Source organism: Quercus suber, unplaced genomic scaffold (genome assembly GCF_002906115.3).
Source record: "Quercus suber isolate HL8 unplaced genomic scaffold, Cork oak 2.0 scaffold_501, whole genome shotgun sequence".
Lineage (NCBI taxonomy): Eukaryota > Viridiplantae > Streptophyta > Magnoliopsida > Fagales > Fagaceae > Quercus > Quercus suber.
The window spans coordinates 81,619-98,700 of NW_027069950.1; the positions used below are offsets into that span (position 1 = coordinate 81,619).

General features: G+C 33.4%; 1 protein-coding gene across 1 annotated transcript; it reads right to left on the bottom strand.

Moving 5' to 3' along the window:
• Positions 1-2,180: 2,180 nt before the first annotated feature.
• Positions 2,181-10,095, bottom strand: LOC112030468 (beta-galactosidase 8). The gene is made up of 19 exons (XM_024063156.2): positions 9,452-10,095; positions 9,266-9,361; positions 8,840-8,952; positions 8,616-8,682; positions 8,432-8,524; positions 8,183-8,332; positions 7,945-8,033; positions 7,604-7,709; positions 7,369-7,456; positions 6,907-7,025; positions 6,537-6,698; positions 5,152-5,354; positions 4,930-5,036; positions 4,159-4,268; positions 3,888-4,001; positions 3,491-3,592; positions 3,027-3,238; positions 2,614-2,950; positions 2,181-2,508 (listed from the first exon to the last, which is right to left on the bottom strand). The coding sequence occupies exons 1-19, from the start codon at positions 9,617-9,619 to the stop codon at positions 2,374-2,376; spliced, it is 2,571 nt and encodes an 856-aa protein (XP_023918924.1). The 5' UTR covers positions 9,620-10,095; the 3' UTR covers positions 2,181-2,373.
• Between the last annotated feature and the right edge of the window lie 6,987 nt (positions 10,096-17,082).

Sequence of the window (17,082 nt, forward strand, 5' to 3'; positions counted from 1 at the left end):
ACAGCCCAGTCCTTGGGAAGGATGAAGGGACGACTACCTTCAGGACCTTCAGAATCCCCTTCACCAGACTCCTCGTCGCCTTCATCCCCGTCACTGTTCCCCTCTCCTAATCCAGCCTCACCCTCTTCGCCTACTTCCTCCTCCTGGCCGCCGTCTCCCTGACTCCCTACTTCCTCGACGGGTACATGGGCTGACGTCTCCCTCTCTGACGACCAGGAGGAACTCTCAGACTCACTATCTGAGCCTGAACCAAACACCTCGTCGTAGCTCGCTCCTTCGCGGACCGACGACTGGTTACTCGACGCGTCACTCGACATCTACCTACAAGTGACGGGTGTAAACTAAGCACCTAGGTTGACGACCTCACTTTAAAGAAAATAATTGAAAGTGTGCGAGGAAAGAAAGGAAACTTACAAGTTTTCAGAGAGTAACGGTTGAAGAAGTGACGACGGGAATGTTTGTAGAGTTGACGGAATATTGGCGACGGATGTGCTCTCCAGGAATCAGCAAGTGAAATAGTGAAAATAGGGAGAGGTGGGCCATATATATATATATAAGAAAACGCACGGAAGACGAAACGACGCCCACATTCAGACACGGAACCAATCCGAGCACGCCATGTGTCCTAGCATTTAATACTAGGGTGTCAGCTGTAGTTATTTTCTCTCTCCTAATCAAAGTGACAGGTAGTGGCAAATAAAAACTCCATAACCCGTCAGGTACAACCGACGGAGATATGGAGTAGGGGGCAACTGATATGGAAGAATTATAGCAGGTACCATGAAGCTTAAACCGTCAGTTCCTGCTTTGGCTGACGGGTCAGTCGCGACGGACGTTTATGGGCTAACGTAACGAAAGAAGGCATGCTGACTAGATCAAGACAAACCGACGGGCTGAGTGCTCCAGGTCTAACTGACGGCGATTCGAAGCGCCTGGGCTACTCAGCGAGAAGCTGGCGCCAACGTGGCTGAAGGGAGAATGCAAGCTGACGGTTTCAAGGCCGACGGTTCTATAAAAACCATGACATGGTCACCACGCATGGGTAATAAGGAAGTTGCTTGTATTCCACGCCCAGTATTAGAGTCCTATAAGGAAAGGATTCCGCAATCTACGCTCATAAGGATTCCTATAAGGAAAATACTTCTACTCCAAGGAAGAGAGGTTCACCCTCTACTACTATAAAAACCCCAATACCCTCACAAGCCAAGGTACGCATAATTGACCCCTCTCTAGCACTCTAGAGTTGAAAGAAGTTCTAACTTGACCTTCGGAGGGTATTTGGCCGGCATCACACCGATGCTCTCTGTTAGGTCTTTTCTTTTTTATTGTGCAGGTGTCGTTTCGAGCGTACAAGTATCGTGCAACTCACTGGTGAGATTTTCAGCATCATCATCGATCCAGCCACCAAGAAACCATAAACCCAGAAATGATGAGGAAGCGCACTCCACCAAGAAACCCAAAAATTCCAAACAAAACCCAAAATTAAACCAACAACCCTTCAATCTTCAGTTTGGGGATAGAACAATACAGTGAAGAGGAAAAAAAACACCAACTTGTTCCATCACCAATCCAGCCACTGAGAAACTACAAACCCAGAAACGAGGAGGAAGCATGCTCCATCGAGAAACCCAAAAATTCCAAAAGAAACCCAAAATTAAACTAACAACCCTTGGTTCTTCAGTTTGGGGATAGAGCGATACAGTGAAGAGGAAAAAAAAGTCATGGGAAAAGAGAGTGATTGAGCACGAGCAATGGAGCTTCTGTAGTTGGGAGAGAGAGGGAGAAGAGTGACTGAGACGAAGAGAATGAGTGAGAAGAGGAGAGCGTAGTTTGTTACTCTGTACCGTGTAGAGTAAATGAGGAGAGAGAAGGTTCTCATTTTCTATTAAAAAACAATATTATTTTTTCAACCAGGTGAACAGTAAGTTCTATATATAAGAACCCACTGTTCATAGGCTGCAAAAATTTTTAAGAACCCATACCTAGATGTAGGACAATTTTTGATGTTTTGTATGTAAAATTTAAAGACTATAAATTCTTTTGATCCTGAATGGTAGTATATCAGAAGATGCCGTAGTCCATCTTCAGTAGTTTGATTTGATCAAGCAAATCAATTGGTACAGTTCTAACCATATAGAACTTCTCCGGTGAAATACTAGTTCCTGGTTGCTATAATGGTGTATTAGAAAAAAGTCATATTTAGAACTACATCTTCTACATGCCATTATTATTCCACAATTGATCAGATAGCTATTATTTTTTTGGCAAGAATACATTGAGGACACATTTCCTTTTCTGGAAGGATTTTTTTTTGCTTCCATAACCAATCTAAAAGCTTATTAGGCAGAGACCTATGGGGAAAGCTCTTATAATTCATAGGTTAAGTCTTTGAGCATGTCTCTTTGTACAGGAAGCTTCTACTGCTAAACTCTTTGTTACTCCTTTACATGGGTCACCAAATGTATTAATTGATACTCCAACTCTACAACTCTTTGATCCAACACAAGCCTGTAAAAATTCAGACTAGTCAGTATAAACCAAAATAAGTTGAGTATTATAAAGAGAGGAGGTTCATGGAACTCTTTAAAAAAAAAAGAGTGAGCAATATCACACCTTCTGTACAACTGCAAGAGCATTACTGCTGCTGCACTGGCCATGACCAAAGCTCCCACAAGACCCATCAGGAGTTCCAAAACTTGCAAACTTGATTGAAGAGATGACCTGACCAGGAAATGGGCATTCCAATGATAGTAGAGGCCCTGATTTCATTCCTGACGTTGAATCTGCATCCCATGTATCTACAGGTGATGGGTGAGACTCTGACACATGTGAGCACAAACTTACAATCTTTCTTGTGGCAAAAGATATCTTCGTTGGATCACCACCGATTTCTTCAAACAATACAAGAGTATTGCCACTTGATTGCAACCATGAGCGGGGTACATGGTACCTGTGAGATCAGTGATATGAGAAATAAATCTTTTTACTTCAATACTTTTCCCATGATGAGTCCTTACAGCACTTACAGTGTTTGAGATGGCTTCCCACAGTTCTTGAGGCATTTACTTGAACTATAAGATCCTCGGTAATTGCAAGAATCAGTGCAGCCACTATTTGAAGCAACATAAACTGGCCAATAACGTCCAATGCTTTGTCCATTCACCCATGCCTCACCCTTCCCCATCCCTGTAAAGTCTATTGCAACTGGGTCATTGCCAGCAGGGGCATCAAACTTTGTCTGCATCAACAAGTATAGTTTTTTATTAGTATCTAAAAAGTTGTTCCAATAGCATTTCCATTGATCTTCTAAATCATGCAAGTAGACTAGTGATACTGAAATCCACTTCAGTTGGATATGGACAACAAGATTACAGAGGACAATTGAGCCATTCTGAGTAAAAAACTTACCATTTATGATTCCCTTGGTCATGAAATGAGGTATTTGAATGATTCAACTCAAAATTAAAGTAAAAAAAAAAAAAAAAATTACCTTGTACCAAGTCAAGGGTTGGTTTTTGGGCAAGGTAGATTGTGAAACCCACTGTGAAGAACTTCCACTAGACAGACCTAATGCTTCCCCTTGAAGTCCAACCTGCACTTGCAATAACAAAGAGAAAAATAGAGGAAAAACAAATATTGTTGATTAATCCTTTTTGAGTTATGAACAAAAAAATTAAATATCCCTTTTAGGAGTTGTATTTCAGCTTATTCTGAACTAATTAATTAACAAATAGGTTTCTTCTGTTCTCCTAGTTGGTGGGACTCATCCCATTGTCTGTTTATGAACTTCTATCTTTCCCAAATCTGAATTAGGACATATTGATTTTGATTTTGATTTTTTTTTTAAAGAAGAAAACAAATGAAAAAGAAATAGTAAGTACACTGACCTGATACGTCCACTGCTGAGAAGAGAGATCAACAGTAGTGCCACTTTTTGCACTTTTCAGCTTTACCGGTCCAGTAATCCCCACACCCGTTTTGTCATAAAATGCTCCATAGTTCTAATATAAATATATAGAGGTATTCATTAAAAAATACTTATAACTACTGATTCATTGAGTGCTGAAACTTGTTCATCCAATAAATATTAGATTTATTCAACAAAACTATTCTGGCAAAAATAATTTCCATTCTTTAATAAATGCAGGAAGGCTAAACCTGAAGCCCCACTGTCAAACTCAGAAGATCGATTGTGTTCTTCCCAGCTGAAAGTGAAATGGGGATCTCCAATGCAACCTTAGCATTGCCACCGTTGCCTTTTCCACTCCCTGCAAAGGTTCCAATACTTATATCAGACTATCAGTACAAAGACACAGTATAAAATAATTCTAAACTAGCATGTATCCATCAAACATTTCAAAAGAACTACTGTAATTATTACATGAAAGTTTTGTGTCTGGATCAGGCTTGGTCCTAGTTCCTTTAACTTTTTAATTTACAGGAGATATCAAGGATCCTTTTTTTTTTTTTTTGGGATCTTGGCACCCACATATAGAAGTAACTGAACACTTAAAAAGTATATTTATAGAATTATAGTACACACGTGCACACTAGATGTTTTGAGAACCTATGCCTTCCTTAACCTACTTAATGATAAATAGCTTTTGTCTTTCACAATTAAGAAGGAAGCCAAGATTGAGCCTTCCTCTAGACCTTTAACCACCTCAGCTTTGGTAGTTTCGTTGCAGGAAAAAATAATTGAAGAAAAAAGAACAAAAGAAAGCAATTATTCCATCATGATTTCTTAAAACGCTACACGCCTCAGGTTATCAAGGGAGCAACCATCCAAAATTTAAGATATGGCACAAAAAACGAAGGACCTTCAAGAAAAGTGGCAAAAGGGGAAACAATATGGAAAGACAGAGAGAATCATAACTCTATGGTAATCCAAGTATATCACATTCTCATTACTCAATAATTTTTCATCACCTGCAAGTTTCCCATTAATAAAGACATGAAGGGCATGACCAAGTGATTCCACATGAAGAACTGTTTGAGATCCATCAAGGAAAGGCTCGTCGCCTTTAATATTAGTGCTGACAAAATAGCAAGAAAAAAAAAATGTTTTACAATAGTGAATGCATCACAACTGGCTGGAGAGGCTAACAATATGCCAAAGAAAGAAGCCATATGAAAAAGCGACTTGTATACCTTAATGAGTACCACAAGTAGTCGCTTTTATCAGCTGTAGTATTTATTTGCTCCAATAGTCCAAGTTTCACAAATGCGCTGTCCAATGAGATACCTACTGGTTCATTTATCCAACTCCAATCAGAGCCTATTGCTTCAGAGGAGTCAACATTACTGTTTAAAGATTGATGAATGAAGCTTGGAACCATAGTGGCAGAGTTAATCTGTCATGAGAAAATTATATTAAAAGTGATCAATTAGGGAATGCTAATAAAAAAAAAAATTGATTACTACAAGAAAATGATAGCCACAAAAATGCTTATTTTAGCAGTTTTGGTTGCTTCCACAGTTCTCATGTGTGAACAAGCAAGAGGGTGCTTCATGACATAAAACGCTCTAGAAATAACCATTGCAATTCTGGCAATAATACTCCTCTTTGGTTGCAGCACACCAAGAGTAAGAGAAACTCATCCTTTTACCAATATGGTATCATGAGATAATAAGAGAAATTTAATAGAACGAAACTCTTATAACGATTGCGTAGGCCAGTAACGCAAATGAAGCAATCCATATGATAAGAGAGATTGCTGCGACTGTGGTGTATAAACTTTACAAAGCATAACTTCATTTAATGTAACTTACACGCATTCCTCTCTTAAATGAACATAAATTTACAACCATTACAAAATTTCTCAAATCAACTTGGACAAAACTACTAGGAAAGAAGCAGCTCCAATATAATAAAAATCAATTAATTTAGACAGCCATCAAAATTCAAAACTTGATTTAAGTTTCTGACAAATTCATGGAAAATAATATCTTACAAAGATTACAAGTTCTGAAACAGTTATATAGAAGCTAGTACTGAAATTCATCTCAAAGTATGTCCTCTGATATTTTGTTTAAGTAAAAAGAGCAAAATATATTCACAACTAATTCAAAAGGTTAAAAAAACTCATGACTCTGCTTGGGACCTAATTTCAAGCAATCTAGACATGCTGTAGTCTTTCAGGGTATGAACTAAATCAAGACCAATGAAAAGGAAATTTTGAACTGCCAAAGAATCCTAATGCAAGTTAAAAATCCTTTATGTCGTGCTTATATTGAGGGGGGAGGGAAGGGGTTCATCTGTCGTAAAACATATGAATAATATTTAACTATAAAATAAAATTTAGGAACAAACAATTCAGGTGATATAAGAACTAGAGGGCTTTATAGATTTATAATTAATTAATACACTTTTTAAAGAGAACTCGACAGAATGGAGCTACTAATATAACTAAGAAAGAGCAATCATGATTCACATCTTTATCACCAAATATAAAATAGTTCATGTATTGTTATGAAACCAAGGGAATCTGTCTCAATTAAAAAGTATAAAGTGCAATGGAAGCTAATGAGCAAACCTTTGCAGTATTCAGAACTACATTCTTGCAGTCAGGTAAAATGCTCACAGACCATGCAGGTAAGCGATATGAATTGCCATTGAATTTCACAGTTGCATCAGATTGGGTGCCCACATTGGCAAGAAAGGCTGCACACTTGGATCCTGTTTTATAAACTGCAGCCTGAAATTCAGAATAAGCCCATGTTAGTTTAAAAACCTCACTTTACATCTCAATGAATGAACAAATTTATTTGTAGTGATTCTACACACCAATTTGGTATTGTATTATTTATTTTTTCTGAATAATTAGATGATGGATTAATGCATAAAGTAGAATTGGTCTTTTCTTACAACTGTAAAATATGAAAATGGACCATAATGAGCTATACCTCCAAGTTTGGACCAAGAGAAGTAACTGTTGGATCAGTAGCCACCAATGCTGCTTCACAAAGCTTCACTGCCTTGTGCACATCTTTTAAGTGGCCCCACTTAGGCTGTCTAATAAGTCCTGCACAATACGTGGAATTGAATTTAGGCACAGATCAAAGACATTCCTACCATATTATAAAACCAAGAACCTATGGGCTATTATATAACTTTTTATTGTCAAACGCAAAAATATGATAAGCTTGTCATAAGTGCTTTTGAGCCTCTAAGCATCATATTTACAGCAAATGTGAGTTAGGCTGTATATAATTGATGACCTTGAGAGGGCATCAGTCATAGTGATCCTCTGATTCAACTACTTCAACCATTTTTGAACACCTCACAGCATCTACATGCAAAACTCTCAGGCTTACATTGTAAAAGTTTGATATTCAACATTGATGAAAGAGGGATGGGCACCATACCATACTCGTCAAGTGGAGCATCATAATCATAACTTGTGGAAATGAAGGGTCCACCAGTAGTCCGACCAAAGTTAGTCCCACCGTGGTACTGTTTAAGAGCAACCAACAAACTTGATCTATCACTTCATGTGTTTTGGTAACAGAGTTTAGGCTGAATATTGTCCTCGAGTAAAAACATAGGAAATCCTGATAAAACTATGTTAAACCATCATAAACTGCCAATATATTGCAATACCATATAATAATTTTGTAAAGTTCCACCAAGCTGAAAAAAGCGAGCCACAGAAAATGCAAGGTCTTCCACAGGTCTGTAGGGCGCAGCACCACCAAACGAGAGAAACCTAAAAATATTCCATACAAATTAGAAGGTATCTAGTTGTTAAATTACTGATTCCCCCAAAAACTTAAGCTATTAAGAAATGGTGATATGAACCACTAAACCATAATTCTGACACCAGTAAATGAAGGAAATTTATTTCCAGCCAAAAAAAGAAAAGAAAAAGAGGTTGAATGCTGAAATAAGCAATTAATATACAAGGGAACACATCCCATTTAGCAAATGCAGCGACAGCTTACCATCCACTCCAATTCTCAGTCCACATTTTTGGCTTCTGGTTAGAATTAGGTTTGAATTGATCACAGTAAAATCCATTGCAAGTGTTAATCTGCAAGTAATTGAGATTGAAAAGATGATAATAACTAATTGAGTAATTCCTCTAATTAGTAAAGCCCCTATTCAATATTATTTTGGTCACCGCATTTATAAAACTTACAAGTCAATAAATTTCCATACAAGGTAAATGAAAATACTCACAATGGGATCAGGAGCATCAGCTTGCTGGCACATGACCCAGGGCACCCCTGTATCCAATGACACAGCCATGTTTGCTGCCCAATTTACATAGGATTTGCCGGCAGGCCCATATGCAGACTCAATGCCAGGGTTTCCATACTCATTTTCTATCTGGCATTAAAAAAAAAAAACCACAAAGTTAATATGGAATCATTATTATATTATTATGCAAGTGCAACCAGAACTGAGTAAAATACTTGCAAAATTAACCTGAGATAAAATAATAGGTCCACCCTGGGAAGCATAAAGTTTCTCCCCTTTCATTAAGTCCACAATCTTAGCTGTGAATCGCTTCATTTCAGCCTGAAATAGTGAATTTTGCAATCATGAAAACAACTTTTTAAAAATACCAAAATAATAGCACACTAATCCAAAGCAGGGTGAGCTTGAAAACCTTGAAGGGCTCATTATCAGTTCGAAACACGATTCCAGGTACTAAATGCAACCATACAGGAAAACCACTGTTCAAAAATTGAAACTTTATCAAGGATTGGAAAAAAAAAAAAAGAAAAGTAAAAAAAAAAGGTAAGAAATTATTAATTAATTAACTAATCGGCAATTATTTTCCCACAAAAAGGCAAGCAGACCAAATGAGTAAAATATTGTTAAAGTCATTACCCATAATTCCACTCCGCACATGCATAAGGACCAATACGAAGATGAACATAAAGCCCAGCATCAGCAACAGTCTTGACAAATTTCACCAAATCCTTCCTACCCTCGAAATCATACTGTAGAGTTTTTTAGTGGGTCAGTGAGAAATTAATTAATTTAAAAAAAAAATTCAAGAATTAGAGTATCAAACTAACAATTACCCTCTAATTGATAGCTAAGAAAACAAAGGAAAATCCTAATAATGATAAAAATAAAATCTTCTAGTTCAATTTTCTTTCCTTATAACTACTGAGAACACTACAATAAGACCAGCTGACTAGCATTAGCTCAAGATTTTGATTTCTTCAAAATCTTCATACATTTTATATCTAAGCCATAAACCAAAAAAAAAAAAAAAAAATTACATAGAAAAGAGGAAAACAAACTAGCCTGGCTTCGAACTGGTTCATGTAAGTTCCAAAAAACATAGGTCTCGATCACATCCAATCCTCCATCTTTAGATTTTTGTACTAGGTCCGGCCACATCTGCAAACAACATTAAACAATTTAGTACTTAGCAACACACAGAGAGCTTAAAATATAGAATAAAACAAACAAACAAACAAAAGTTGGAACCTCGGGAGTGCTACGCGGGTAATGAATGGAGCCAGAGATCAAGACTCGACGCTGGCCGTCGATCACCAATGCTCTGTGATCGTAAGTCACATTGGCACAGTACGACGTCGGCGCCGCCGACAGCATCCACCACAGTAATAACACAAACACTGCTGTTCCTCCTCTCATGGCTACCACACCCAGACAGACTTGTATTTCAAAATGAGACAAGTATTTTTTACTTTTACTTTCGGCTATTTATACAAGTACACAACACTTTTCTTAATAATGGCTTCAAAGCAAGTGTTTTTCTTCTTGGTTTCTTGAAACATTAACTTTGGTTTGGTTTGGTTTGGTTTAGATGCTTTGTCTGAGAAGTGTAACTGTGAGTTGCTTGCCCGCTTTGTATTATAAAGACTTGGAGACAAGGGAATCAAATACAGGAATAGAAAGCTAAAGATATATAAATAATATCCACAATACTCCTAATTAAGCTGGAGAGCACACGTCAACTCCTCATTAAAGCGTCATAATCACCATCATCATCATCCTCATCATATCGTCTTTGGTTTTTTCTACTTTTTCTTCTTCTTCTTCCTCTTCTCCTTATTCACTCGCACACTTCACTCACTTTATCTTCTCCGTCTGGATGGGAATGCAAGGCCTAATTTTATAGAAGGAGAATTATTTATATATGGGAAATGTTACTGAATGAAGTAAGTTATTCGTTTATAAATTATTTTTAGAAATATTTTATGAAAAAAATGAAAAAAATTAAATTTGGTGACAGTTTTTTTAATTTTTTAATTTTTTATAAAAATTATGTCAAATTTTTTTATTGTAATTTATTAACAATTGTCCTAAAACATTTGTACACAAAATATCTAAATTTCTTTGAATATCTAACTATCTTTTACTTGGATTATTACATAAAATAATTTCTAATATTGGCCTCAAAAATATTTGCAAGAGATTTCCAACTTTGAATCTCATGATTTATTATGACACTGTGAATTACTAAGCCAACCTCTCAATTGAGATCAGGATTATTTAATAGTGATTGAATGGATGAAAAATCTAGTGTGTGTGACGATAATTGAAGATTGGTGGTCCTGCCATTTATTCTTTGTCGTGTGTAGTTCAGTAGGTGATTTTGAGTGGAAAAATAGAACAAATGGTGGGACACACTGTATTGAATTTGGAGTTGGTACTTCGTATGTCAAATTTTTGCCGGTGTTGCCAACTATTGTATGGCACGAGGTGTTAGTGGATTGGGTAAAAGTTAAAAATCATAAGCAGTGGAGTGGAGAAGAGTCAGTGATTCACACTCAGTGCACAACACGTAATAATTTAGACAGAGACGACACAAATATTGCGCTAGACGATTGGGCCGACAAAACACAGTATAGTAGACTTCATAGTTCATACTTCAGTAGTTCGTGAATAATAGCCTAATAAGACATGTTATCCTTTTCTCTCAACTAATACGGAGTAATAGTTGGTTTTATTAATTAAAGTATAAATAACTCTTACACATACAACTGTACGCTCACTCTAAGAACACGTTAAGTACACTGGATGAAAATTATGGATAAGAATAGTAATACTTATTACTGAAAATAAAATGTGTTGTTATTAAATAACTAAACATATTTATAAGTTTGATTGTGAATTGTAACAATAAAATAAAATATAAAATTTATTTTAAGAAATATCTTACTCATACATTAATTTTAGAAATTGTTATATGTATTTTTTAATGGTTTTTTATTTTCTAATGATGAGAGATGAGTTTTTATTTAATGATTTTTTATTTTTATAATTGTTATATGTATACATAAAGTTTGTTTGTTTAAAAATATATTAATTTTAGAAATTATTATAAGAAATATCTATTACAACCCTTTTAGAGAGGAATAGTTATTCTCCATTTTAAAGAATAACCGTTCATAAGGAATTATTATTCATTGTTTTAAAAACGTAACCAAATTATAGAATAGTTAAACCATAGAATAACTAAACTATATATATATATATATATGAAAAGTTAAAGAATGCCCTAAAAGAATTCGTTAATAAACTATTTTAAGAAAGTTTGTATGGGAAAAAAAATGTTTTGACAACTTTTTCAATTTCCCATTAAAGTTATATAAAAAATTTCCTTAAATGATTTATTAACCATTGCTTTAAGGGTGCTCATTAACATGACACGATATCTATTATAATATACCAAACATACTCTAAATTTTAGTTAGTTGGTTTTATTAATTAAAGGGAAAAACACACAACAGTATATGCACGCTAGTTTTAAACTGAAATCATGACTTAAAGTGAAGTCACAATTTTCAACAAACAATTTTAGTTTAAAATTGGCATGTGTCTACTAATTGTGTGTGTTAGTATGTTTAATAAATATATTTTTTTCATTAAATATATGGTGAAATTTTCTATTTATTTGAAATGAGAGTATATGGTGTAATTTTTAAGGATATCTAAAAATGTTCTTGATAGTTATTGACTTGCAAATGAGTGAGGAGATAAGTTCATCCTGTAGTTTCTAATTTCTAAACTAGAGTTTATGTTTCATTTGATGATTGTTATGAATAATAAGTTGCATAAAACTGTCCTCTTTTTGTTTTTCATAATTAGTAATTTAGTAAGACGTCATGCTGTAATTATTAATATCAAAAAATATATATAAAAAAGTAGAGGTAGAGCATGAGGTTCATGTGATGCTTTATTAGAGTAGTTTTACATTTACCTTTCTATGTTAATCAAACAACTCAAATCAATATATCTTTTTTACTTTAAATGCTTTAGATATATTCAATGGATAAAAGTAGAGAATTTATGTGGTAGAGCATGAAATTATGCTATGCATGTGGCATTTTATTAGAGTGGTTTTACATATACTCTTCTACATTAACCAAACAACTCCAAATTTTAACATGCCTTTATCTCTTTAAATGCTTTAGATAGATTCAATGGATAACTTTTCAATTTTCTCTTTTTTGCATAAAAATTAGGTTCAATGTAGGATTGCAAGAGTTGGATTCTATGGATTGGATAATATGATTATTTGTCTCCACACATTTGTCCAATCAAGCATAATTAGCAACCTTGTTAAGAGCTATCTAAAAATGTTCTTGATAGTTATTGACTTGCAAATGAGTGAGGAGATAAGTTGATTATGTAGTTTCTAATTTCTAAACTAGAGTTTATGTTTCATTTGATGATTGTTATGAATAATAAGTTGCATAAAACTGTCCTCTTTTTGTTTTTCGTAATTAGTAATTTAGTAAGACGTCATGCTGTAATCATTAATATCAAAAAATATACATAAAAAAGTAGAGGTAGAGCATGAGGTTCATGTGACGCTTTATTAGAGTAGTTTTACATTTACCTTTCTACGTTAACCAAACAACTCAAATCAATATATCTTTATTGCTTTAAATGCTTTAGATATATTCAATGGATAAAAGCAGAGAACTTATGTGGGAGAGTATGAAATTATGCTATGCATGTGGCATTTTATTAGAGTAGTTTACATATACTCTTCTACGTTAACCAAATAACTCCAAATTTTAATATGCCTTTATCACTTTAAATGCTTTAGATAGATTCAATGGATAACTTTTCAATTTTCTCTTTTTTGCATAAAAATTAGGTTCAATGTAGGATTGCAAGGGTCGGATTCTATGGATTGGATAATATAATTATTTGTCTCTACACATTTGTCCAATCAAGCATAATTAGCAACCTTGTTAAGAGCTATCCTTTAAGAATTAAGTTCAATGTAGAATTACAAGAATTAGATTCAATGGATTGGATAGTATGATTATTTGTCTCTACGCGTTTTCCCAATCAAGCATAAATAGCCACCTACTTAAAAGTTGTTCTTTGAGATAAACTTGGATGGAGCAATTTTTAAAGAATAAAGCAGGAGTAGAAGTTTTTATTCGAGATGATAAAGGGTCGCTCATAGTAACATTGAGTTGCGAGGGGAGAGCAAATTGGATTTGGAGGAGGCAAAACTAGCTGCAGCTGTCCAATTTTGCAATTGACATAGGTGTAAGAGATATCATCTTGGAGGGAGATTTAACATATGTATTGACAAACTTCAATCCAAGGAGGAAGATAATTCATGGCTATGAGCTATGGTAGAGGCAGCAATAATATAAAGAATAAGTATTAGACAAAGTTTAGCTAGAAATCGGTTGTAACCTTAGGCTACAAACTTACTCAATATATTTTTATTGTAGGTGAATTTTGACAAATTCACTATTGGATTACATCTTCTTCTTATATCCTCCATGTTTGCAAAATTTCAAGAAAATTAAAGATCAATAGCTATGTTATCAATAAAATTTTAAATTGCAAGTTTTTGTAATTTAAAATTATGCATAAAATATAAGTTTATAAATTATATAGTAAATAATATCCGATTAACACAAAATTTGATATGTGTATTAAAAGTGTAAAGAATATGCAATTCAACGGTTAGATTTTCAAAATATACATTAATATTTATTTTATTGAGTGAGTTTATAGTCTAAGGTTACAATCAATTTTATAGCTAAACTTTGTTCGTAAGTATTATGCATGCTTATTAAAATAATTTCATATATAATTTATTTATTTATTTATGAATTATTTAAAAGAAATTTATATTATGCCTATGCATTGCACAGACTTTGGCTAGATAATACTAATAATACATCATCTGTATAAAAATAGTGTATTTACTCTATGATTAATACTATTAGGAAACTTTGAACAGTCTTTGCCTGGACCGGGGACCATCTTGCCAAGGAGAAAGTATATTATATTTCAGTAATACTAACTTAGCATCTGTTTTGGTATTTCCTATCCAATAAATGAGTGACACTTGTTTCAAAAAACCACATCAGACTACTCTAATAAATTAATCACAATCTTCTATACTATTGGGAAGATAAATTAATCATTTATTGGAGTAGTCTGATGCGGTTTTTTGAAATAGGTGTTACTCATTTATTGGGTAGAAAATATCAAAATAGATGCCGAGTTGGTATTATCGAAACATGGTATACTTTTTCCTTGCGAAGGCCAAAGTCTAGACTCTAGAGAGACTATTCTCAAAAAAAGAAAAAAATAGTCTAGAGAGAGAGAGAGAGAGAGAGAGTGAGAGAGTAGCGAAGAACAGGGCAATTGCAGATAAATAGTACAATGATTAAAGTGAGTGCAACGAACGTTCTGTGATTCTCATAAATTGAACTTTGAACATGATTTAAACCTTTTTATTAATTTTTTAATTTTTTTTATAGTAAGAAGATCATGATTTTTCGTCAAACACTTCCTATATGATTTTTCTTGACCTCTAATCATTCAGGCCTGTGTTAGACTAATATGGCAATAAGGTCTATTTTTTTGCTTCGGATTAATGATGGATTTTGACGATATTATGTGTATCTGTTGTTATCATTTGATGAAGTGTCCCATTTCAATGAAAAGTGAATGTAAATGTACTAATGTCGTACCATGCCAAGGTTTTTTTTTTTTTTTTTTTTTTAAATAAAAAATTTAAAACACCTGTTTTAAATTTTAATCACTAAAATACATAAAATTTTAATTAATTAATTTTTTTCCTAAAATGACAACTAAATTCCTGAACAATTGAAAGGGTCATAAATACATATATTCTTGATTCTTTCGTTATTCTCCATAATTTATATTATGATGATACATCGTGTTAATTTCTTATCTAATACTTAGAGTTAGCTTACAATAAAAATAAAATAGAATCATGTGGTAATTAGTTTTATCTATTCATATGACAATTTATTCGTTTTTCTAAACCCAACAACCATTTCTATTTGAGAATCTTCACATCTAAGATCTAACAACCTCTCCTAGACGAGACAACCACTCCTAAATCGGAAAAGACCTATTGATTAAAGGAACGCAACTCTTGAAATATGTGACCTAAATTGATCATGAGAATAAAAGTTATATATATGCCATAAATTTACAAAATCCTATGTTACACACCTTATTTATCTTGCCCATGAATACACGAAAAGTGAGCTCCTTGACCATAATTACTATAATTGTTGAAATGGCAGGACAAATCAAGGACCCTTAAGATTCTATAAATATTGTCGTAACCATAATAATGAAGTATTACGATGAGGGTATGAGAACAACACCATTCAAATGGTGCAGCCAGAATTTGACTTCAGATTAAAAAAATATATAACTAATGTATATGTTTTCGAATAGTTGTGGATATATGCAATACGCATATTATACAAATTCACAATACGCGTATATTATATATAATACTTAAGATCAATCTATATAATAAAATGACACTTGTGTGAAGACTAAGTGACATTTTTATAATCAATAAAAATATAACATATCCATTATATTGTATTTATTTGTTAGGATTTTAATATATGAATAAGTTGTATTGTAATTTTTTTTTCACTATCAAAATTTCACTTATAATTTGCATGTAAATATGTTAGAATTATATAAACCTCAACTACAACTTATGTTAATTTTTGTTAAACTTATAAAATGATTAAACTACAACAATTTCAAGCCAAATAGTAATTGTTTCTGCATTTAAAACTTTATAATTCACTTCAAAACGATATCAAATCATGAAGTTAATTATATAATTATTTTTAAATTTTATTACTTATACATTCATTTTCATGAAAAATAATAAATTATCATATAAATAATTTGATATCTTTAACCCGTTAGAGGATTTTTTGTGTGGATTTTTTCTCTTCAATTTGAATTCTTTAATTCTTCTTCTTCTTCTTCTTATTAAATCATTATTTTCCTTTTATAAATTTGACCATTAGAAAATTGATAAAATAGGAAAAAATTATTTTATTTTTTATTTTGACAGATAAAAAATACAAACAAAAAGCATACAAAGTGGAAAAAAACCCAAAGAAAATTTGTAGTCTAATTGGGGTGGGGGGGGGGGGTGTTGGTGTTATTGGTGGGGCCAATCGCCCCCACTCTCCATTTGAGTCCACTTATAACTACCACCGAAATTTTTATTATTAGAAAATATTGCGAGAAACCAGAGAAATTTATGTTAATATCACTTCGGTGCCATATGAATAATCCTCTTTCATACAAGTTGTCCCACTCCATTCATAAAAAAAAAAAAAGTTGTCCCAACTCCCAACTTCAAGCAGGTTGTGCAATCATTGAATTCTTCAAGCACTGGCTTTAAATTGCCATAATAGGTCAATTTATTAGGGGCAGTTTCTAAAAGCGCTGTTTTAGATTTTCTTAGTGGTGGTTTTCAAAACTTTTGAAAAAAAAAGGGCGTAGAACCAGTTTTTTGTAGTGTTATTTAAATATTAAAATTGTGATTTAAAAAAATCATGTTGGGGCAAAATCTCTAAATGCAAAATGCAGTCCAAAATATACAAAACTCTAAAAAAATGCACCCATATCTAGGAATGCATCTCTGTAGCAAATTATACAGCTTGCTACAGTCAGACGTAAAAATAAAACCCCTTAGCAAGTTGTATAATTTTTTTTTGTATTTTTTATTCTCTCTCTCTCTCTCTCTCTCTATGTTCTTGTTGGTGTGATATTTTTATTATTATTATTATTATTATTTTAGATATAGTTGT

What these genes read in the sequence shown, in the direction of transcription:
- LOC112030468 (XM_024063156.2), bottom strand. Translation starts at nt 9,619, where the DNA reads ATGAGAGGAGGAACAGCAGTGTTTGTGTTATTACTGTGGTGGATGCTG. An exon ending in TGCTCCACTTGACGAGTATG is followed by an intron (nt 7,026 to 7,368) that starts GTATGGTGCCCA and finishes CGTATTGTGCAG; the next exon opens with GACTTATTAGACAGCCTAAG. An exon ending in CTCAGCAGTGGACGTATCAG is followed by an intron (nt 3,593 to 3,887) that starts GTCAGTGTACTT and finishes TTGCAAGTGCAG; the next exon opens with GTTGGACTTCAAGGGGAAGC.